Source organism: Rhincodon typus, chromosome 3 (assembly GCF_021869965.1).
Source record: "Rhincodon typus isolate 14 chromosome 3, sRhiTyp1.1, whole genome shotgun sequence".
NCBI classification, from domain to species: Eukaryota; Metazoa; Chordata; class Chondrichthyes; order Orectolobiformes; family Rhincodontidae; genus Rhincodon; species Rhincodon typus.
The window spans coordinates 123,541,985-123,566,970 of record NC_063334.1 but is presented as its reverse complement, the minus strand read 5'-3'; the positions used below and the strand labels follow the sequence as shown (position 1 = coordinate 123,566,970).

The 24,986-nt window shown below is 45.4% G+C and overlaps 1 protein-coding gene across 1 annotated transcript; it reads right to left on the bottom strand.

The window, feature by feature from the left end:
- Positions 1–4,965: 4,965 nt before the first annotated feature.
- LOC109936530 (serine/threonine-protein kinase NIM1-like) lies at positions 4,966–16,155 on the bottom strand. The gene is made up of 3 exons (XM_048595099.1): positions 15,818–16,155; positions 13,723–13,991; positions 4,966–6,910 (listed from the first exon to the last, which is right to left on the bottom strand). The coding sequence occupies exons 1-3, from the start codon at positions 16,104–16,106 to the stop codon at positions 6,155–6,157; spliced, it is 1,314 nt and encodes a 437-aa protein (XP_048451056.1). The 5' UTR covers positions 16,107–16,155; the 3' UTR covers positions 4,966–6,154.
- Positions 16,156–24,986: the final 8,831 nt, after the last annotated feature.

The window sequence follows — 24,986 nt, the reverse complement described above, 5'->3', positions numbered from 1 at the left end:
CCAGCTCTACAATGTGTTATCTCTGATTCCAGCATCGGCAGTTCTTACTATCTTTAAATTTAACTGAATATGTTTGTGTCTTTGATTCAGTATCCTAGTTTAAATTTCCTTTTAACGCTGATGATCTATTCCATCTTGGGCCTTCGTATAGTTATTTTTAAAAAAATATATACAGGAAAGAGAGGGACCACCAAGGGCACATACCACCAAAGGAGTCAGGAATTAGGTACCGTCTCCAAACCCAATCAGGATCTTGTATATTTCAATCAAGTTGCCTCTTACTCTACTAAACACAACGGATATAAGTCTAGAATGTTAAACTTTTCCTGAGCTATTGCTCATATTATTCCAGTAATCCTTCTGTGAAATGCTTCCAATGTGTTTACACTTTTCCTTAAATAAGGAGACCAAAACTTGACATAATATTCCATTTGTGATCTCACCCAGCCCCTGTAGAACCATAACCACCTTACTTCTGTATTAAATTCCCCCATGCAATAAACTATAACATTACATTAGGTTTCTTAATTTCTTGCTGTAAGCTCATAATAGCTCTTTGAATTTCATGCACAAGGACAGCCCGGTCCATTTAGATAATATATATCTCTTTTATTCTTCCTGCCAAAATGGACAATTTCATAATAACCCACATTGTATTTATCAGATTTTTGTCCATTAACCTATCTATATTCTTTCGTAGGCTCCTTCTACACTCTTCACAACTCACTTTCCTACCTACCTTTGTGTCATCAGCAAATTTAGTCACCATACCTTCAACCCTTCCACTGTATCTCAGTACATGTGGCAATAATAAATCAAAACAAGTCATTTATTTAAATCCAAACCGTGTGGCAGACCACGTCTTACACCTTGCCACTTAGAAATGACCCTTTGTGCCTACTCTGTTTCCTGTTAGCCAGTTAATCTTCTATCTATGTCAACATGTTATACCCCCGATACACATCAAGAGCTTTTACTTTCTGTAATGTCCTTTGATGTGGCCTTATCAAGTATCTTCTTAAAAAAATTCTGTTATGGGATGTGGGTGTCTCTGGGTGGGCCAGCATTTATTTCCTATCCTCATTGCCCCTTAGACTGTGATGGTGAACTGCCTTCTTGAACCGCTGCAGTCCATATGTTGCAGGTAAACCTTCTGGTATCATAGTGCTAGTATCCAGAAAGACTGAACAATAGACCTGTGAAGGATGGGGTGGGGGGAGGAAAGGATTCTGATGTTTTCACTTCCATCAGTGTGTGTGTGTTGGGTGTTTGGTTGTTGACCCCCATTGTGTAGCCACTCCCCAGGTGACTTCTATCTGGCAGGGAAGATCAATTCAGCGACTGGCTGTAGGGTCCTGTGGATTGTGCGAGTGCAAGAGCAAAACCTCAGAAAGCACCGACTGCTGACTCCCAACCAAAAATCACTACATTGACAATACTGAGCAAAGGTAAGGTCAGGGTCAATGATCCAGGTTTTAACACCAGGCCAATGAGGAAACACGAGAATGGCCAGCACCCACAGACTATTAATTAGATTATGTCCCTCAGTTGTCAGTGGGTCAAAATCCTGGGTCTCCCTTTCCAACCATGATAAGTACCGTCATCACAGACTGTAATTGTTCAAGAAGAATCTCCTTGGATATGGGAACTGAACTGGAGGATTGTTGACCAGACTTGATGGGCCAAAGGACCTTTTTCTGTGCTGTTAGATCTCTGAGACTACTGTTGTACAGTTCAAAAAAGTAAGGAGTAAATTGGGTTGCAAAAGTTACTTTAGCGTCAGTGATGGGAAAACCACTAGAGATTGCCATCAAGACAAAATGAATTCTTGCTGCAAGAAGCAGGGATTAATAAAGGGCACCCAACAAAGATTTGCTGAAGGCTAATTGTGACTGTTCTTACTGAGTTCTTTGATAAAATAATAGAACGGATGCTGATGAAAATAACAATAACTCATTTAGATGGATTTTTTAAGGACATCAGTTCACCACATAACAGGCTGATTCTGAAAACTGAAGCACATGGGATCAAAGAGACAGCAATGGCAGACAGACCCTTAGTGAATAATGTTTCTCTGATTGGAGTGAAGAGGGCTGTAGGTTCTTCTCATGCTCAGTAATACAACCATCACCTTCAAATGACCTGAGTATGTGGAGCACAATTTGAAGTTTGCGGATGATGCAAAACTTGTCAACAAAAATGTGACTCTGATAATAGCCAAATTCAGAAGGACGTATGGCAGAGACAAATGGATTGGTAACCAAGAGTCTCAGGCTTAAATCGTTTCACAGGAGAACGGGAGAGGAAATAAGATTTTTCACATGGAGAATAGTTAAGATCTGAAACATGTTATCTGAAAGAACAACAAAATCACATTCCATAGGCACAGTGAAAGGGCAATTGGACCTATACTTGAGGAGGATTGATCTGCAGCATTATGAGTGAAAAAGCTAGGGTCGGGGACTGCTTTGAGGAGCTCTCAAAGAGCCAGCACGTACTTATCAGGCTGAATGGCCTCCCTCAGTGCAGTGCGATTGTGCCTGTATGCCAGCCTTGGCCAGAGGCTCCCACATCCCAAAAATTAATTTTGAGCAACATTTTACAGTTAAAATACACTAAAAACAGTTGACAGCTGAAGATTGTGTTAATTTTCTTATGATTAAAGTCTCAGATGTATTCGATAGCACGTTCCAAACTCTCAAACATTGAAGGACAAAGAGAGCAGATACATGGGAACACCATTTCCTCCAAATTCCCCTCCACGTCACTCACCATCCTGACGTGGAAATATATCACCGTTCCTTCACTGTCATTGGGTCAAAATCCTGGAATTCCACCCCTAATGGTATTGTGGGCCTACCTGCAGATCAAGGACTGGAGCAGTTAAAGAATGCAGCTAAACACCACCTTCACAAAGGCAACTAGGAACAGGCGATAAATGCTGGCCCAGCCAGCAACACCCAAATAAACGAATTTTTAAAAACCCTCCAAAGAAAGAAACTTGTCAACCTTGGACTGACCTGGGACCTTTGTCCTATATCCCATAATTGTCCTGAAATGTCTAATTGCCATCTGAACTAGTTCTATGATTGACTCAGAATGTGTCAAGCATTCTCAAGACAAGTGATAAATTTTGGCCTCGTCATTGAAGTCTCTGTCCTGAGAATGAATATTAAAATAAAACTCCTATCTAGCCAGCCCTTTCACCTACATTTCATCATGCTGACAGCTTTGAGGTCATGGTAAGTGAGTTACAATCAAAGTAAATAGTTTTGTGCAGTCTGTTCTGTTGTTATGAACTTTGTAACATTTATCTGTTGATAAGTTGAGTAAAGTTCTGGGGTGTCCATGGTCAGGTTGGGTAGGGAGGTAGGTTATGAAGGGCAGTGTGACTGTTTGTGGGATGTTAACTCATTCCAACTCATGAATTCTGTCTGCGTCAAAGTGAGGAATGTTATTGCCAGGGAGTGGAACAGGTTTCTCATTCAGGCACCCAGTGTCCACATAAAGCAACAGACCAAACACACAGTCCAGCTCTGTCACCTGGGAAAGGAATCAAAGTAGCTCAGTCCCACTCTCAGAAGATCCTTAACGGGATGAATAGAGTAGTCAGGATCAGTTTGCTCTTGTGGCAGAGTCCCAGACATTGGGGCATAATCTGAAAATTAAAGCTGGGTCATTTACTTGAGAATACAAGAATGCACTGCTCCTGGTGGGTAATACTTGATAATTTGTCTTTTAATTAGTAATATGGTTGATTTGGTGCTGGTTTAAAAAGAAAGTTCAGAAGTGAGTAATAGCATCTCTGCATTTTTTAAAAATCATTCATTCATAGGATGTGGTGTTACTGGCTGTGCCAGCATTCATTACCCATCCCTAATTGGCCAGATGGCAGTTAACAACCAGTGGGTTTGGAGTCACATGTAGGCCAGATCAGGTAAGGATGGCAGTTTTCTTCCTTAACAGGCATTAGTGAACCAGATGGGATTATTTTCCACCAGTTGACAATGGTTTCATAGTCATCATTAGACTTTTAATTCCAGATTTTTATTGAATTCACATTGTACCATCTGCCATGGTGAGATTTGAACCTGGGTCCCAGAACATCACCTGAATTAACAGTTGAGCAATAACACCAGGCCATCACTGCCCTTTAAATAGAGAGAAAAGAAAAGACAAAATAATTAGGAGCAGGAGTTGACAAACAGTGATGTCGGGAAGTTCTTGCACTAAGACCAGTGGAAATCTGGAACGCTGTCTCTGCGCCCAGAGCTTTTGATGCTGTGGACCAATTGGAGCTTTCAAGACTGATATTGAAGGGTTTTTAAAAACCGAAAGAACTGCGGATGCTGTAAATCAGGAACAAAACCAGAAGTTGCTGGAAAAGCTCAGCAGGTCTGGCAGCATCTGTGAAGGAAAAAACAGAGTTAACATTTCGAGTCGGTGACCGTTCCTCAGAACTTTTTTCCAGGATGCGGCAAGAGCAGCTGTCCATGTTGAAGGATTTTTATTGGGTGAGGGTATGAAGGGGTAATGGAGTTAAATTCAGATTGGTCATGATTTAATTCTCGTGGTGGAACAGGCCAGCTTCCTATCCACAACTCTATTCTTGAGCCTTAGCCCCATTTGCGTTCTGCTACACCAGTGTGTCCTTCCCAGTTTTGTGTTGAAATAGGGGGATTTTGTGGCTCCCTGATGACTGAGAATTCGATTCCTCCCCACCTCCACCCCCCCCCCCCCACACACACACACACACACGCACACAAACTTAACTCATGCTGCACCATTTCCTCCGACTGACCTGTTCCCAAATTTCAAACCCGATCCCAGAGGCGAAGAATCAGAGCTTAAACCAATGCTGCCTTGGTTTAACATTTAACATTTAACAGTTACTTAAACCCCTGAACACTCCCCGCACCCCGCCGCCCGCCTCCCGCCTCCCGCCTCCCCAACACATGAGCTTCCAAAGAGAAAAACGACCGATGGGACTTCACCAAATCCAAATCCTGTCAGACAGAACACAAGGGGGAATCTTAGGACAGCTGGTCTACAGATGAGTTTAGTTGTAGAAACATATATAGAAACTCAAAGCAGGAGTAGGCCATTCAGTCCTCCAAGCCTGCTCCAACATTCAATATGATCTCAATGCCATAATCCCACTTTCTCCCCACATCTTTTGGTGCCTCAAAATCTAAAAATATATCTGTCTTTTTCTTGAATGTATTTAGTGACTTTGCCTCTATAGCCTTCTGTGGTAGATAATTCCACAGGTTCACTTTGAATTGAAACATTTTTCATCATCTCGGTCCACAATTGTCTACGCTGTATCCTGGCACTGTATCTCCTGGATCTAGACTCCCCAATGGAGGGAAACACCATCCCTGCATCTAGTCTATCCAGCCGTGTTAGAATATTTTACATTTCAAGCAGATCCCCTCTCATCCTTCTAAACTCTAGTGAATACAGGCCCAGGTGAACCATGGGACAATACCTCTCGTATCAGTCCAGTGAACCTTTGCTGCAGTCCCTCAATGGGAAGTCTATCGTTTCGGAAGCAGAGGCCTAAAGGGGAAGTGAGGGAGCCAGAAAGGGAGAGAGGCGTTTCGAGGGGAAGCTGTTGAGCTCAGTGCCAGAACAGTACATCGACCCACAAGGATCACAGGACCAGGTTGAGGAGGCCAATCAGCCCTCACAAAGTTATTTGGTCATTCAGTGAAGGTATGATTGTACATTGTGTGAGCTCTGGGGAGGATGGAGTGGAAGTACACAAGGAGCTGACGCAGAAGGAACCCTGAGATTTCGAAGGGTTGTCAGAACAGAGGTGGGAACACAGAAAGGCCGTGGAGGAATGTGAACCCAAAGACAAGAATTTAAAAATGGAAGCTTTGGTCTAACGACAAAGATTCAGTTGTGGAGGGCAATTTTTGCTGGTGGTTTGTTGTGGTACTGAGGTGCTTAGATCCAAATCCAACCTTGCAGTCCAAGCTATCAGCTTTCCTCTGGATACCTCTGAAACTGTGGTATATTTAACACACAAACACACGCCCATTGGGCGCCAATCTATCGGCATGAGACAGTTACAGCTTGTTACAAAATAGAAGGTCGTGTTTCCTTCTCGGGAAAACTGGTGAGACCTGCCCCCTTCTGGTTCGTCTTACAAAATCAAACACAACTTGGAGGTCTGCCGCGCCGCACCATTGGGTTTGTTAGGGTCTTTCCTCGGCTCCTTGGCTCCAGCCTGTTGCCGTGAGAGGGCCGGGACGGTGTCGGGGGCTCTCCTCCTCTGCACCCGGTGCAGCACGATGCGGTACGTGCCCGTGATGGGGCTGCGTGAGTCCTTGCCGACGTTGTCCAGGATATGGGAGTCTGTCACCCCCAGGCGGGTCAACGCCTGCTTCACCTCGGCCTGGTCCCCCCTCAGAGCCTCGGCAGAGCCGACCAGGTGGGAGGGGTCCAGCCGGAAGGGTTCGTGGCCTTTCGCCAGCCGGACACCCCCCAGCCACTCGCTGCGGGCAATCTGAGCCACGGTGTGCCGCTCGGTAGGTGCCGGTCTCAGGATACCACGGATCAGCCTCTGGCACGGCTCGGTCAGGTGCTGTGGCAACTGGTACCCACCCTCCAGGATGCACTTCTTCAGCTTGGCCACAGTGTCTGCCCGGAAGGGCATGGTGCCCACCACCATGAAGTACAGCAGGACCCCCAATGCCCAGATGTCCACAAAGACCCCCACGTAACTCTCGTCCCGGAAGAGCTCCGGCGCGGCGTAGGGGGGCGAACCGCAGAAGGTGCTGAGCAGCTGGTCCCTCCGGCATGTGGTGCTGAAGCCGAAGTCGCCCACTTTCACAAAGCTGCCGGTCACGTAGAAAACGTTCTCCGCCTTCAGGTCCCGGTGAATCGTGTTGTTCTCGTGCTGCGAGAGCAAGGAGTTGGGGGGTGGGGGAGAGAGACAGGAATCACAACCAGTCAAATAAATCCAAACCACCGCGGATGCTGGAAGTCTGACATTAAAAAAAACACGGAAACTGCTGGAGAAACTGCAGCAAACTCTGGCAGCATCTGTGGAGCGCGGACACAGAGCAGTTAAAAGGACCAGAAGAAATAGGAACAGGAGGAGTAGGTCATTCGGCCCCTCGCGCCTGTTCTGTCAACCAACAGGATCGGGGTGATCTGGCATTCCTCACGTCCACTTTCCTGTTTTCCCTGTAATCCTTGATTCCCCTTCTGATCAAGGACCTATCTATCTCAGCCTTAAATATACACAAGGATTCTTCCCCCTCAACTCTCTGTGGTAAGAAATTCCTCCTCATCTCAGTGTTAAATTGCACCCCCCACCGCCCTTTATTCGGAGGCTACGCCCTCTGGTCCTAGACTCTCCCATGAGGGGAAATATCCTCTGAGCATTTACCCTGAAAAGCCCCGTAAGAATTCTAATTAGTTCGATAAGATCAGCTGTCATTCTTGTAAATTCCAGTGAGTAGAGTCCCAACTCGTTTAACCATTGCTCATAAGACAATTTCTCCTCAAGAGTCAGCCAAGTTGCTGTGTGTCTGGAGTCACATGTAGGCCACACCAGATAAGGATAGCAGACTTCCCTCTCTGATGGACAAGACTGACAGAGCCATTGCAAGGTCTGCTGCTGTGTAGCGAGAATGTTTTTCAGATGAGAGCTCAGACCGAGGCTTTGTGAGCCGAGGTGTGTGTGGGGCTCTCACAGCGAACACTGGAAGAACAGGTGGGGGAATAGGGGGTGTAGAGGCCATGAAGGAATCTGCTTGCTCTCCTGGCCAGTATAGGTTCCTCAACTGACAACAAAAACAAGACCCTCTCACTGCTGTTTGTGGAATCTTGCTGCACACATTTCTGAGCAATAGCACATCATAAGATGACTAATCTGGGATATTACTGCTGACTGGAAAGGGGTCAGGAATACTGGTTTTACTTAAATCCCTATCCCTTCACAGCCTGTATGCCTCACCCAAAAGTCATCAGAATCTCCTCATCCCAGGGTCACTGGGCACAGTTTCCCTATATTAAGACTCACTCTGAAACTGAGGAGGTTTCTTGGAGAGAAACCTGTGGCTTTTTCTTCATCTAAAAACCCTTGGATCAGTTCTGATGAAGTGTTAATGGACTCGAAATGTTAACTCTGCTTCTCTCTCCGTAGATGCTGCCAGACTTGCTGAGTTTCTCCAGAACTTTCTGTTTTTGTTCCTTCAGATCTTATCCCATTTAGGAATCTCCGGAACCCAGCAACACCAAGCTGTAATTGCTCCAGGATTCCCCATCGTCTCACCCCTGACCCCCAGGTGGATAATCAGCACCTAGAGGGCAGGGGTTGCTGGGTGGGAAAGGGAGGAAGTGGAGGCTAAGACCATAAGAAATAGGAACAGGAATAGACCATTCAGTCCTTCAAACCTGCACCACCACTCAAAGGATCATGGCTGATCCAACCTTCCTCACATACACTTTCCAGCTTTTCCCTGTAACCCTTGATTCTCCAACTGATCATAAATTTGAGATGAAAGGTTGCTTGAAGTGTTGTGTGTGTTTTGTCTGTGTGTGTGTGCGCGCGCATGTGTCGGGAGGGTGCGTGTTTGGATAGGGTTCATGGCGGGGGAGGCTCTCCTGCCTGGATTAAGCTCCTCAGTTTTGCTCAGAGGAGTCTGAATCGAGAGACCTACCTTCCCCCATCCCCTGGGCTGGTCCTGCCCACACTAGTTGCAGGATCCTGCCCAGGTAACTGTAGCTCAAGACGGTGGGTCAGGGACGAGGCCTTTGGCGGGTCAGTAATTGACCAGTTCAGGGCTTTATTTGGTGATGGGATGGGAAGGCCATCCATAGGCCATCCCTCCCAGAATTCAGTTTTGGAGATGGCAAGGAAAGGGCAGACATCCCTCCAGTGCCAACCCCTTACCTGCCCTGCCATCTCACCAGTGGCAGGTTCTGCCCACAAGCCTCGTGTTGACTGATGATTTTACATAAAATGTTTCTGGTCAATGGTGACCCCCAGGATGTTGATCGTGGGCATTCAGTGATGGTAACACCATTGAATGTCAAGGGGTGTTGGTTAGATTGTCTTTTATTGGAAATAGTTATTGCATGGCATTTGTGTGGCATGAATGTTACTTGCCACTCTGCAGCCCAAGCCTGGATATTGTCCAGTTCTTGCTGCACTTGGATATGGACTGCTTCAGTTCGGAGGAGTTGTGAATGGTGCTGAACATTGTATAATCATCAGTAAACATCCCCACTTCTGACCTTATGATGGAGGGAAGGTCATTGATGAAGCAGCTGAGGATGGTTGGGCCGAGGACACTACCCTGAGGAACTCCAGAGAAGTTCTGGAGCTGATATGACTGACCTCCAGCAACCACAACCACAACCATTTTCCTATGTGCCAGGCATGACTCTAACCAACAGAGAGTTTCCCCAATTCCCACTGATTCCAGTTTTGATTGGGCTCCTTGATGCCACACAGATGTCAAGGGCTGTCACTCTGACCTCACCTATGGAATTCAGCTCTTTTGTCCATGTTTGAACCAAGGTTGTAATGAGGTCATGAGTTGAGTGGTCCTGGCAGAACCCAGTGACTGGGCATCCCTGAGCAGGTTATTGCTGAGCAGGTGCTGCTTGATAGCATGTAGTTCCTACTATCTCTGATACAATTTTAACCCCACTGCGAAGCCTCTTCTTAGGCAGCTTTCCTGCTCCTACGATGCTGCTTGGCCTGCTGTGTTCATCCAGCTCTACACCTTGTTATCTCAGATTCTCCAGCATCTGCAGTTCCAACTATCTCTGATGACACTTTCCATCACTTTACTGATGATCAAAAGTAGATCACGGGACAGTAGTTGGCCAGGCTGAATTTGTTCTACTTTTCGTGTACAGGACATACCTGGGCAGTTTCCCACACTGTCTGGTAGATGCCAGTGTTGTAACTGTACTGGAACAACTTGGCTAGGGAGGCAGCAAGTTCTGAAGCATAAGTCTTCAGTACTATCGCTCTACAGACCCAATTTCCTCAAACTGTCCTCCTAGGACAATACAACATTCCAGGCGTGAATCTGATGAACTTGCATTGCACTTCCTCTCTGTCAAATTTATTCTTCTTTTGATAAGGAGATGAAAACTGCACTCAGTCCTCCAGGTGTGGTCTCACTAAGGCCCCGTTTAACTGCAGTAAGACAAACTCAACTCATATCCTGTTGCAACAAAGGCCAATTTAACTTTTGGCTTCCTAATTGCCTGCTGCACCTGCATGCTAAGCTGTGAAAAAGGACACTCAGATCCCTTTGGACATTTACATTTCCCAACTTCTCATTACTTAAGAAATATTCTGCTCTTTGATTTTTGTACCCAAGTGAATAACTTCATACTTATTCAGATTATAAAGTCTTATTTTTCTGTGTTTTCAATTGGCTCCCAAGGAGCTGAACAGCCATTCAACTGCCTTCCCTATCTTTCCTTCTCCCATAACACCAATGTTTTTGTGTCTGTCTGTGTCTATGTATATATAGATTTTTATAAGGGGATTGAATGAACAGGGTTATATGTCAATCGTTAGTAATTGTTTATTTGTAGTGAGATATATGTATTTGTAACAAATGATCATTCTTGTTACTACATGAACTCAATCTGTGTTTTCTGTGAATCTGAGTCTAAAAGAGGTAAATTAGGGAATCTTGCTACTTTTATAAAATCTTCTTTTGTGATGATTCTGGGAATAAAAGGTCTTGATCTCCAGTGTACTAGTCCCAGTGTGGGAATGACAGTGTTCTATTCCAACTGCCCATTCACTTAGCTTGACCAAGTTCTCTTGAAACCTCTTTGCAACCTCCTCACAATTTACATTCCCACCCATACCTGTATTTATCTTTATTGATCTTTTCTGTTTCATACATTGTTAGCTTTTACAGTCCATCTTTATGTCTCTGAATCGTTTATTCTCTTTTTCCATAGTCTTATGTATTCTTATTCTATTTTCCCTTTCCTTATCATTTTCTTTGTTCCCCTTCGTTGCATTCTATGCTGTGTCATCAGCAAGTTTGGAAATGATACAACAACGTTATCAACTCTTTGTCTGTCCAACTGCTGTTCTTTCTCTTTAGGGTCTATACTATCGTTTACTCCCTACCCTATACCTCTCCCATTTTTTCTGCATATAAACTGATGTTTCCCAGCCACCATCAGTTCTGAGGAAGGGTCACCAGACCCGAAACGTTAACTCTGTTTTTTCCTTCACAGATACTGCCAGACCTGCTGAGCTTTTCCAGCAACTTTGTTGTTGTTGTTGTTGTGTTGGAAATGATACAATTGGTCCTCACATCCAAACCATTGATATAGATTATGAACAGTTGTGAATCTCGCACTGAAAATTGCCATACCTCCCTGCCTATCATCCTGAATATGATGTGTTTATTCCTACTTTCTGCCTTTTGTTTAGTAACCAACCCTCAATCCATACCAGTGCATTCACCCCACATCTCATCTGCGTTAATTTTACTTATTAACCTCTTGTGGGGGACTTCTTCAAAAGCCGCCTGAAAATTAAATACACATCCATCCATGATGCAAGCTCAAAAAACTCCAACAAGTTTACGAAACAGGATTTCCTTTTCATAAACCCACATTGACTTTGCACAATGTTGCCATTCATCTCTAAATGCCCAATTATCACATAATTTGACCCACAGACATTTAAAGCACAGGAAATCACTCAGCCTATTGTGTCTGTGCTGGTCAACAAAGATCTGACTACACTTATCCCATTTTCCAGTTTTTCACCCAAAGCATTGGAGGCAATGGCAATGCAAGTGAATATCTGAATGCTGCTTAAATGTTCCAAGCCTTTCTGACTCAACCACCCTTTCAGGCAGTGAGCTTCCAACTCTCATCAGGCCTCAATTCTCCTCTTAGCCTTCTACCTGTTACCTTAGATCCATATCCACTGGTTATTGACCCCTCTACTAATGGGAAAAACCTTTCCTATATACTCTATCTATGCCCCACATAACCTTATTCACCTCTGTTTGGTTCCCTCTCAGCCTTCACTGCTCCAAGGAAAGCAACCTTAGTCTGTCCAATCTTTCCTCATAGCTCAGACCCTCCAACACAGGCAACATTCTGGTAAGTCTCCTCTGCAATGTCACTAGTACAATCATATCCCTCCCATAATGTGCTGACCAGAACTGCACACAGTTGAGGCCTAACTAGCACGTATTATAGATTCCAACACTTTTCCCTAATACTGGCTAACACTGACATCTAGTTAACAGATCTGTAATTCTCTGCTCTCCCTCTTCCTCCCTTCTTGACTAGTGGAGTTACGTTTCCCACCTTCTAGTCTGTAGGTTACTTTCTATATTCTATACAATTACAAAAGATAACCACTAATGCATCCACTCTCTCAATTCTTACTTCCTCCAACACTCTGGGATGAAGCTCGGCTGGTTCAGGAGATATATCAACCCGAATACTACCTCTTTACCAAGACTGATTTCTTTTAGCTCTTCAGTTACATCGTCCCTTGGTGAGCTTGATTTTCTGGCAGATTGTCTGCTTCCTCTTACTGGAAGACAGATGCAAAGTAATTGTTTAGTTTCTCCCGCAGTTCCCTTCTCTTCACTATAAATTTTCTGGTCCCCTCTAAAACAGGCCTACCTTTATTCTTGCTAAACTTTTCTCTTTGACAGAAGTCACACAACACCAGCTTATAGTCCAATAGATTTATTTGAAATCTTGATTTCAAATAAACCTGTTGGATTGTAACCTGGTGTCGTGCGATTTCTGACTTTGTCCACCCCAGTCCAACACTGGCACCTCCACTTAGAAACTTTTTACAGTCCACTTTTATATTCTTCGCCTGCTTATATTTATATTCTCCTCTTCATCCCTCATCAGTTTTTTTGACCTCCTCTGCTGGGTCTTAACTTGTTCCCAATCATCAGGCTATATCTCACATTCTTAGCAGCCACTTCGTTTCATCTAATGCAATCTTTAATTTATTTTATTAATCCCAGTTAATTGACCTTTCTATTTGGGTGTCTGGCCCTACAGGAATGTATGTCTGTTGTAGACCTTGTAGTAATTTTTAAAATATTAACCATTGTCTGTCAATCAATCAATATTTTAGTATATTTCCCCAGCACTTTAGTCAACTTGCTGCTCATACCCTCATCGCTTCCTTTGCTCAGATTGAAGATCCTAATTTGTGAATGTAATATTCAAACTTCATATCATTTGTTTTTGTTTGTTCATGGGATAGGGGCGTCACTGGAAAGGCCAGCATTAATTGCCCAGCTGGAAGTCAGAGTCAACCACATTACTGTGGGTCTGGAGTTACAAACAGACCAGACCAGGTAGGGATGGCAGATTTCCTTCCCTAAACGGCATTAGCGAACCTGAAGAGTCTTTTTAACAACAATCGGCAATGGTCACCACGGTTGGTGACTTTTATTCCAGATTTTTGTTTTAATTCAACTCAGGTGACACCCTCTGCCTTGGTGGGATTCAAACCCACATGCCCAGAACATTAACCTGTGGTTCGAAATGATGAGTCCAGTGACAATACCACTACTTTAAAAACAAAGGACTACAGGACCAGAGCAGAGATTGTAGGACCAATCAGGTATCTCTTCCAAATACTGAGTTGAGGGACAGTGAGCTGACTAGCCTCTCCTAGGCTATAGCTTTCCAGCTGGCTGTTACATTATGAGCGCTTACCATGTGTTTAACTGCTGAGACAATCTGTGCAAAGACCACCTTGCTGTCCTCCTCTGAGAGCCTGCCTTCGGTACTGATTTTGGTGAACAGCTCGCCCCCACCAGCATACTCCATGACCAGGTGAAGCTTGGACAGAGTCTCAATCACTTCGTACAGCCTGATGATGTTGGGGTGGTGCAGGCGCTCCATGCTGGAGATCTCCCGTGACAGCAGGCGCTGGGTCTTCTGCCCCAGTTTTGTCTTGTCCAATATCTTGATGGCGACTTTCTCTAAATGTGAGAAAGAAACCGGGTCACACCACCTATTCCCTCTACAAGGACCCTCAGGTAAAAGCACACGTTGATATCAATGGCATATTAGTGATATCGTTGAGATACATAGGTGAAGGGGCTTGTTTAATTCAATACCTAGAGTACTCCTTAAGAGAGACTGCTGCATGGGATTCGAACAACTCCCTAAAACTAAATTTCAATTCCAATTTTGTATGAATGTCATTTCTGGGATTTCTTTTATTTCAGTTCCCCTTTAAAGGGTTACTTCCTGATTAATTTGTTTAATTTGGATTAATTGGTCTCACCCAAAATAATTTAGTGAGATGCTTTGCAGGAGCATAATCACCCCTAAAGATGAAAGTTGAATTAAAGGCAGTGTCTGCCTTAGACTTCAAATGTGTATGATTCCAGCAGCAACATCCAGTCAAATTTCAATGATACCATGTGCATGGCCACACAATTAGGGGGAGTGTAGACAGGAGTAGTGAGGATGGGGAGAGTAAGGATGGGGGAGAAGTGAAGATGGGGGAGTGAGGATGGCGTTTGTGAGGATGGGGTGAGTGAGGATGGGGGCAGTGAGGATTGGATAGGAGTGAGGATGGGGGAGAGTGAGGATGAGGAGACTGTGGAGATGGGGGTACTGGGGATGGGGGGAGTGAGGAAGGTGGGGAGGGGTGAGAATGTGAGTAATGAGGACGGGGGAGTGAAGATGAAAGGATAGTGAGGATGGGGGCAGTGAGGATTGGGCAGGAGTGAGGATGGGGGAGAGTGAGAATGGGAGTAATGAGGATGGGGGACTGAAGATGAAGGGAGAGTGAGGATGGGGTTAGTGGGGATGGGGGGTGAGGAGAGGGGGGAGTGAGGATGGGCGGTACTGGGGATGGGGGAGAGTGAGGATGAGGGAGAGTGAGAATGGAGTAATGAGGATGGAGGAGTGAAGATGAAGGAAGATTGAGGATAGCATTAGTGGGGATGAGGATGGGGGAGAGTGAGGAGGAGGAGTGAGGATAGGTGGTACTGGGGATGGGGGAGAGTGAGGATGGGGGAGAGTGAGAATGATGGGGGAGTGAAGATGAAGGGACAGTGAGGACGGGGAGACTGTGGAGATGGGGGTACTGGGGATGGGGAGGGGAGTGAGGACGGGGGGTAGTGAGAATGGGAGTAATGTGGATCAGGGAGTGAAGATGAAGGGAGAGTGAGGATGGGGTTAGTGGGGATGGGGGGTTGAGGATGGGGGAGAGTGAAAATGGAAGGACAGTGAGCAAGCTGTACAAGGGAGACAGATGCTCCCCTGTCTTTCAGCCCCCCAAATCCCAGGCGCTCTCTCTCGCTCTCCCCGGGCTTTACAACGCCCACCAAAACTTTCCACTTTGACTTTCCTTCTGTGTTAATATTGCCCTGTCTGTCTCACTGTCAAACTGCTGAGGGGATAAACAGAGAGTGCTGGAGAAACACAGCAGGTATGGCAGCATCGTGGACAGAGAAACAGGATTAATGTTTTAACAGAAGCAGAACCCCAGAACAGTTCTGATGAAGGTTCACTGGACTCGAAATGTTAACTCTGTTTCTGTCTCCACAGATGCTGCCAGACCCACTGAGTTTCTCCAGCAATTTCCATTTTCCTTTCAGATTTCCAGCATCCGCAGTCCTTTGTTTTATTTTGCTATTTGCTAGCGTTTGTCTGAAATTCCTTGGGATGATTTTGACCGCATTGAAGAGGCTAGGCGCAAGCTGGCATCATTACTTTGCTGAACAGCAATCAGCAGCGAGCAGCTGGCCACATCGTCAATACAGACCAGCCTGGTCCTGGGGGCTCTCGTTACCTCTCGTGAGCAAGTGGACGCCAAGCTTGACCTGAGAGAAGTTTCCACTGCCGATCTCGCCTCGCACACGGTAGAACCCGATCCGCTTCCCCAGCATCAGCTCCTTGACTGCCCGCTCATCATGCACCATCTCCTGTGACAGTTTCTCCAGAGTGGTCAACCTACGTGGCTGCCCACCATCTTCCTCAAAGACCTCTGGCCGAGTGCTGTCCTCTGAGCTGTTCTCCCGACTCCACTGGGCATAGCACTGGTTCACCATGGTGCCACCATTGGCGCAAACTGTGCTCATAGTCTGGAAGGGGCACTTTTCCACTTTTGGAATGGGCTCTCCTTCCCAAGCCTACATCCCACCCGGATCTTGGCCGGTGCCTCAATGGTAACACTCTGGCTGCGGAGATGAATGAAAGATTCAGGGTTCAAATCCCACTCCTGGTCCTGGATACAATAAAGAAAAATCAGAGCTGACAATCCCAGCAAGATGCCAGAGGGAGGCGCAGTTTTGTAAATGAGGGACCCACAAGTCAGACTCTCTCAGATGGGCGCGACAGGTTCCATGGCCACTACTTTATAGAGCAAGGGAGTTGTCCCAGTCAATACCTATCCCTCGACCAATATCACTTAAAAAAACAGATTATCTGGTCAATATCGTATTGCTATTTGTGGGATCTTGCTGTGTGCAAATTGGCAGCCAGGTTTCTATATGTTACAACAGTGATGACACTTCAAAAGTGATTCATTGGCTAATCAAGTTCTCCATGATGTCCTGAAATTGCTCTACAAATGCAACTCTTTCGCGGCTGGAGTTCAAGGTCTAGCACATGGCAAAAGGTGCCCTTCATTGGCATCCTGTTTCCAATGAGGCCATTCACTGCCTTCCAGTTGTTGCTCAGGTCGGAGCGTTAAACGGGCTAGAATGGACAAAATACAGAACGGGAAGGAAGGTCCTACGGATTATCTGACAGAACTATTCTTTTTCTCTGCAAGCAGACTGGGCACAGCTTCCTCTCGTCTGTTGGTGGGGACTGCATTGGAGATTTGACACCGAGGGGTAAACCTGTCACTCAAAACATACTTTTTTCAACCTTTCCTTTGTATTTATTGAAAGGTGCCTTATGTTCCAACATCCCTCAAGGAACAGTTGAACAGGAACCAATGTATCCAGAAGACTTGCAGGTCAGTGTTGGTGGAAGTATGTGTTGGTTTAGCACACCTTCATTGTTGGGTTACCTATCTGGCATTCAGTCTGGCAGTCTCTCCTTTTCTGATGAAGGGTCTAGGCCCGAAACGTCAGCCTTTCTGCTCCTATGATGCTGCTTGGCCTGCTGTGTTCATCCAGCCCTGCACCTTGTTGTCTCGGATTCTCCAGCATCTGCAGTTCCTACTATCTCTGGCAGTCTCTCCCGCTCTCTAACCTGAAGTGTCTGCTGAGTGTAATCCTTCCGTCTGTCCACACGTCTTTCTGCACTGTCAGCTCAGCTTCGTTTTTCTGGTGTTTTTCAGAAGCTGCCTCGCAAATACCAGGGGCATTGTGAAATATAATAAGCAACTTATTGCCTCGTTGGAGGATAATAATTCACAGTATCTGAGCTGGTAGGGAAACTGGAGGAATGTAAAAGAGTGTGCCTCCCCTCACTCGATTTGATATCTTTTTCTGCAAATCAGTTTCTTTTGACTGGCCCTTTCAGTGCTGTTAGTGACAGGAGCTGCCGGCTCAAAGGTGAAATGTCCCAGGAGGTCAAACCTCTACTTCTCTGTCAGCTGTCTGGCTCTCTCTCCATCTCCTTTGCGCACACATTCCCTCTGTAGCTGCTCCAGTCCAAGAGGGGATGACGGCGACCATTCACCCTGCAGGAATAAATCAGACAAATCTTAATCCACCCAAGTTTTTGACGGGATTATGACTTTCAGAATAAAGGTTCAAAAGAATGACAGCGGGAGCTACAAGGCACAAATTCTGAGCACTGGCTGTATAAACATCGTATTTCCGTGAGTTTGGAAGGTTGATGGCGATTTGATCAGCCTGTTTAAAATGACATTGGAATTCCCTTTAGTGACGGATCAGGTGTAACCTCAAAACCAGAGCAGGGCCATTCGGGGGTGAGATCAGGAGGCAGTTTCACAGAAAGGCACATGGAATGTGAACAGTCCTTTGCACAAAGATAGAAAAATATTTATTTCTTTATTTGAGGAATCTTGTGATGGAAAGAATGGCTGTTGTATTTCCTCTCTGATGATAGTAACAACACTTCCAAAAGAGGTATGGACATTACTGCTGCATCACGATAGCCTTTTATAGAACCGTAAAACACTGAAACAGACCCTGCAGTTCAACTTGTCCGTGCTGATCAGACATCCCAGTCTGACCTAGTCCTGTTTGCCAGCATTTGGCCCATAGTCGTCCAAACCTTTCCTATTCATTTATCCATCCAGATACCTTTTAAATGTTGTAATAGTACCAGCCTCCACCACTTCCTCTGGCAGCTCGTTCCATACACGCACCACCCTCTGCAGGAAAAAGCTGCCCCTCAGGTCTTTTTTGAATCTTTCCCCTCCTACGTCAAACCTTTGACCTCCAGTTTTGGACTCAATCGAGTTTCCAGAGCAAGTGGTGGAAGCGAGGTTACAATCAGTTGTGACCTTATTGAATGGTGGAGCTCCCTGAGATCACCAGATTTGTTACAGCAGAGGAGGAGGCCAATCAGCCCATCATGCCTGCATCAGTTCTATCCCCTTGTTCCAATCTCTTTCCTTTTCCCCCACACATCCCTGCACACATTTCCATCCAAATAACCATCCAATGCCCCTCTTGGATGCCCTAATTGAATCTGCCTCGTTCACATTTCCAGTAAGAGCATTCTATCATCAAGGGTTGAGTGGCCTACTCCACTCCGAATTTGTTTCTAAGAAAATAACCTCCATCCTTGTACTCAGCATAGACTGATACACCACCGAAACAGACCTTTCGCTCCAACCAGTCCATGCTGAACGTGATCCCAAACTCAATTAGTCGCACCTGTCTGCTTCTGGCCCACATCCATCCAAATGTCTTTTAAACATTGTAACTGTACCCACATCTACCACTTCCTCAGGAAGTTCATTCCACACGCGCACCACAGGCCCCACTATCAGCAACCGTTCTCTTATAACATTTCTTTTACCGGCTGCTCGAGTGCAGCTTTACATTTTCAAGGGTTCTCCTATTGAAGAGTTCACTCCTGTGAGTGAGTGTGAGTCCCTGACAGAGGCAGAGAAACACCTGTATATATACAGGGTACAAGACCCCATTGTTTTATTTTGGTCTATGAACCGAAAATGTGAAAAATGCTTTAAAAAGGACAGAAAACGCTGTTTGCTGATTTTGAAGAACAGTAAAGATAATTGCTGCAGTTGAAACAATGTGAATTTTTAAAATTAATTTACAGGATAAGGTCTTTGCTGGCTAGGCTAGCATTTATTGCACATTCCTAATTTTCCAGAGGACAGTTTGAGTCAACCACATTGCTGTGGGTCTGGAGTCACATGTAGGCCAGGCAAGGATGCAGTTTCCTTCCCTAAAGGACATTAGTGACCAATAGGGTTTTTCTTCAGCAATCAACAATGATTTAATGGCCATCATTAAACTCTTCATTCCAGATTTTTATTGAATTCAAATTCTACCATCTGCCATGGCAGGATTCAAACTCAGGTCCCAGTCCTTTACCTAGGTCATTGGATCAAGAGTCCAGTAATAATACCAATTAGGCCATTGCCTCCGTGAGTGGACTTCACATGGAAAGAAAGACCCTGGGTCTAACCAAGCAATGAATGAACTAAAGACTGATCATCATTGTGTGAATAGCATTGAGGTATCATCGAAGAACAGGCAAGGGGAGTGGACCAATCCTTCCAATTTTGCGATTTTGGACAGAAATGTGTTGCTCTGGTTATTATTTTTATGTCTCTCTGCTCAATATTTGGGTTTTATTTTTGTAAATCTATGTTTTTGAGTGTGTGTCTGTGTATGTGTGTGGTGGTGGGAAGCTATGTTTTAAAGAGGGGAGTAAAGTTTAAGGTGCATAAATGAGTAATCCTGTTCTCTTATTGTTTGTTTTTATTGTCACCTTAATCTCACATTTCATTGAGATAATCTTCACAACTGCTCAACCGCAGGATAGTTTCAGTGATGGAGAATGTACAGCTAACATCTTTGCCTTTCAGTGTCTTTCTGACCTGGGTTGTTGCTGGGTGTGCAATCTTACTTCCCCTGTGTGTTGTTAGTGTGACATTGTTCAGTTTCAGAGCAGTTCTTCTGAGGTAAACTTGCACGGAAAGAAGCCTAGGGTATCACCACTGCATTGGTCAACTCGAGATTCAAACCCTGGAAATGTGGGTTCAAATCCCACTCAAGTAGGTAGTGTTATGTAAATTTAATAAATAAATCAAGAATTAAAATTAGTTTAATAGCAACCATGAAATGGTTATCATCCTCCTTAATGTGTCAGCCCCCTTGTTTGCATGGGTTTTTTTTTCGACAGTTGGGCAAACTGCAACTAACACCTACCATTAACACTTTTTCCAACACCATTAGCACTCCCTTTGTTTTGCTCTGGGGCACCTTTCCCATCGGCTCCACTTGCTCCTTCACTCTTAATTTTTCTACAGCATAAAAAGCTAACATTACACTGGACATGCAACATTAATTCTATTTCTCTCTTGACACACTGCCAGAACTGCTTGGTTTCTCTGGCACTTGCTATTTTTATTTCAGATTTCCAACATCTGAATACTTTATTTCTAATTGTGGGTCTGGAGTCACATGTAGGGTAAGTATAGGTGATGGTGGCAAATATCCCTTCCCAAAGGACATTAGTGAACCAACAGTGGTTACAAGGTTACCATTAGGCTATTCTTTATTCCAGATGTTGAACTTAAATTCACCACCTGCCATGGTGAGATTCACAGATCCCCAGAACATTAATCTGCTGTTCTGCATTACCAGCCCAATGACATTACCATTGACCCACTGCCTGACACAATTGCTGTGCTTTTCAGTTTTGTTACCAAGTTATCACTAGTCTCCCCTAGCTCCTGGCTGAGGCATTGAAGTTCACACTCAAAGTGGATCTGGTGATTCGATCTTGGCTGGAGGTTGATGCTGAATCTTTCAAATGGTTCAGTCCAGTTAAGGCCACTAGCTGCTAAATGAATTTGGTCCTTTATTGCCCGCCCATGGAAGGATAGAGTTGCCCCTCTCTTCACTACTGGATGAATCTGCACTTTGGCTCAACTTCTTGAAAGTTCCTCCATCAGCAGAGTCCCATTTCATTGTGAGCTGTCACGGTGCATTTATTGCTGTACCAGACCCCATTCCATTTTCATTTTCGCACCATGCACTCAGCTTATGTTACTCTCTCTGGCATGGACATGAGTCTATTCAGCCAATATCAGCATGAAATTAATTTCTAATGTTTCAGCTTTACTCACTCTTGCCATCATGTTGTGTGTCCCAATTGCCTTTTAGTTCACAGGATGTCAAACATCACATTAAATTTGGAAAGCTTACAGCTCTTTCTGTAATTCTACGTTATGCTGCTGGCTAGGAGACTGGGCCAACCGCCCAATACTCACTCATCTTTATCCACATGGATAAGGAGAACCACCAATTCGATTGGGACAACACCAAGATCCTGGGACAGGCAAAGCAGAGACAAGGACGGGAATTCCTGGAAGCCTGGTACTCCACGAAGAAAGCCATCAATAAACACGTAGAGCTCGACCCCGTATACACTCCACTGCGAAGGAAAACTGGAAGTGAGGAAGTTCAGCTCAACGGACTCCAGCGTTCAAATACCAGGCGGGAAAACACAACAGCGCTTCATGGAGGCTACACTGATGATGTTACCCGGCAGGGTAATGAAACGTCTGCGGAAAAACAACAAACCGGCTTGACGAGCCAACCAACCACAACCCGAGCTACAAATCTACTCTAAAACCTTAGCAACCTCCCATTAGCAAAAAATCTGACGCTCCAGTACAGCCATGAATATGGCCCCACTCTAACACTTACACATAAAAGTTGGCTCCTGGCTGATTAGTTTCTCACTCTTTACAGACAAGATGACACAATATAACAAGAGCACAATAGTGACAAAGTTGGATTAAACCTGCATAAAACACAGGTTCAGCTGTATTGTGTCCAGTTTTGGATGCCGTACTTTAGTGAGGAGGCAGAAGTCTAAAGAGAACGTAAAAAAGTTCATGAGAAAGGTTCCACAGACGAGGAATGTCATCAGAGATTGAAGAAGTTGGATGGCTCTTCTTGGGAAACAGAAGGTTCAGAGGAGATTTAAACAGACTGGACAGATTCCCCAGCACCGTAGCTAGACAGGGCTGTCAGCCATGAATGACCCATCACCTGCATTTCGGCCCTGACCCACCTCTTCCCTCCCTCCTGAAACAGCAAGAGGGTCCCTCAGTCCTCACTTTCCACGCCAGCAGAATGCACATTTAAAGGATCATTAACTACCATTTTTGCCACCTCCAGCAGGATGCCACCACCAGACACCTCCCTTCCACAGGGGCCGTTTCCTCCAGGACCCTGGTCCTCTTCTCCTCCATGCTCAACATCTCTTCCCAATAGGTCCACGGCACCTGCCCATTTACTTCCTCCCTCCTCACTATTCAAGGCCCCAGACATACCTTCCAGGTGAAAACAGTGATTTACCTTCACTTCACTCAATCTAGTCCAGTGTATTCACGGCTAGCGATGTGGTCTCCTCTACATTGGGGAAACAAAGTGCAGACTGGGCAATCACTTTTCAGAATACCTACGTTCTGCCCGCAAAAATGACCCTGAGCTTCCTGTCGTCTGCCACTTCAATACACCATCCTGTTCCCTGGCCAACATCTCTGTCTCAGGCTTGCTGCAGTGTTCCAGTGAGGCTCAGTGCAGGCTGGAGGAACAACACCTCATTTTCCACTTGGGGACCCTGCAGCCTTCAGGACGCAAATCAAATTCAATAATTTTAGAGTCTGAACACCTCCTTCTGTGTCCTTTACTCCAGAACCCAGGCCATATCATGACATGGGCTGCTTTCAGAATCAAACCCATTTCACCCAGTGATGACAAGGTGCAGGGCTGGATGAACACAGCAGGCCAAGCAGCATCATAGAAGCAGAGAGGCTGATGTTTCGGGCCTAGACCCTTCATCAGAAAAAAGGGTTAAGGGTCTAGGCCCGAAACGTCAGCCTCTCTGCTCCTATGATGCTGCTTGGCCTGCTGTGTTCATCCAGCCCTGCACCTTGTTGTCTCGGATTCTCCAGCATCTGCAGTTCCTACTATCTCTCACCCAGTGATGGTCCTGATTAGCAGCTTTTCCTTCTTCCCAACTCACCGTTAACCATTCCTTTGTCTGCCCAACTGCTGTTTTCTCTCTCTCTGAGCTCCGTCCACTTATCATTTACTCCCCTCACCCCCACCCCATCATCAGCACACATATCAACCTTTTTCCAGCGACAATCAGTTCTGAAGAAGGGTCACTGGACTTCAATCGTTAAATCTGTTTCTCTCCACAGATGCTGCCTGACTTGATTGATTTATTGTTGTCACATGTACCGAGATACAGTGAAGAGTGTTGTTTTGCATGTTCTACAGGCAGAACGTACAAAGTGCATCAGGGTAGCAGAACAGAGTGGAGAATAAAGTGTTACAGCCACAGAGAAGGTGCAGAGAGAGATAGAGAGATCAGAATTAATATTTGAGAGGTCTGTTCAAAAGTCTGATAACAGCGGGGAACAAGCTGTTCTTGAATCTGTTCATAGGTATATTTCAGCTTTTATATCTTCTGCCCTACAGAAGAGGGTGGAAGAGAGTATAACCAGGGTGGAAGGGGTCTTTGATTATGTTGGCTGCTTTCCCGAGTCAGTGGGAAGTATAGACAGAGTCAATGGATGGGAGGCAGGTTTGCGTGGCAGGCTGGGCTGTGTTTATGGCTCTCTGTAGCTTCTTACAATCTTGGGGATAGCACTTGCCATACCACATAGTGATGCATCCACATTGGATGCTTTCTATGGTGCATCCAGAAAAATTGGTAAGATTCCTTGTGGACATGCCAAATTTCCTTAGCCTTCTGAGGAAGTAGAAATGTTGTTATGCTTTCTTGACCATCGCATTGACGTGGGTGGATCAGGACAGTTTGTTGGTGATCATCACTCCCAGGATCTTGCAGTTCTCGACCATCTCCCCCTCAGCACCAGTGATGCAGACTGGGGCATGCCCTCCCCTCCGCTTTGGGAAGTCTCGTTTTGCTGATGTTGATGGAGAGATTGCTGTCTTTACACCATGCCGCTAAGCACTCAAGCTCTTTCCTGACTTCCATCTCATCATTGTCTGAGATCCAACCTACAACTGTGGTGTCATCAGCAAACTTGTCAATGGAGTTGGGGTGGAATTTGGCCACACAGTCGTGTGTGTATAAGGAGTATAGTAGGGGGCTGAGTACGCAGCCTTTTGGGGCACTGGTTTTGAGGATTACAATGGAGGAGGTGCTGTCACCTTTCCTTACTGATTGCAGTCTGTGGGTCAGGAAGTTGAAAATTCAGCTACAGAGGGGCGAGCAGTGACCAAGGTCCCAGAGTTTTGAGATGTGTTTGTTTAGAATTATGGTGTTGAAGTCAGAACTGTACTTAAAAAATAGGAACCTGACGTAGGTATCCCTGTTATCCAGATGTTCCAGGGATGAATTTAGGGCCAGGGAGATGGTGCCTGCTGTGGACCTGTTGCGATGGTAGGTGAATTACAAAGGATCAAGGCAGTGTGGTAGGCTGGAGTTGATGTGAGCCATGACTAACCTCTCGAAGCACTTCATAATTATAGAGGTCACAGCCACCAGGTGGTAGACATTGAATGAAGCTGCACGTTTCTTTGGCACCGGGATGATGGTGGTTTTCTTGAAGCAGGTGGGGACTTCAGATCGTGGTAAGCTGACGTGCTGAGCTTTTCCAGAAATTTCTGCTTTTGTTATGGATAAAGAGAGACTGTTCCCATTGGTGGAGGATTGAGAATCAAAGGGCACAATGGCAAAGGAGGCAATGGCAACATAAGGAGAAACCTTTTCAAGCAGCGAGTGGTTAGGGTCTGGAATGTACTGTCTGAGAGCGTGGGGGGAGGCAGGTTTACTCGAGTGGTCAG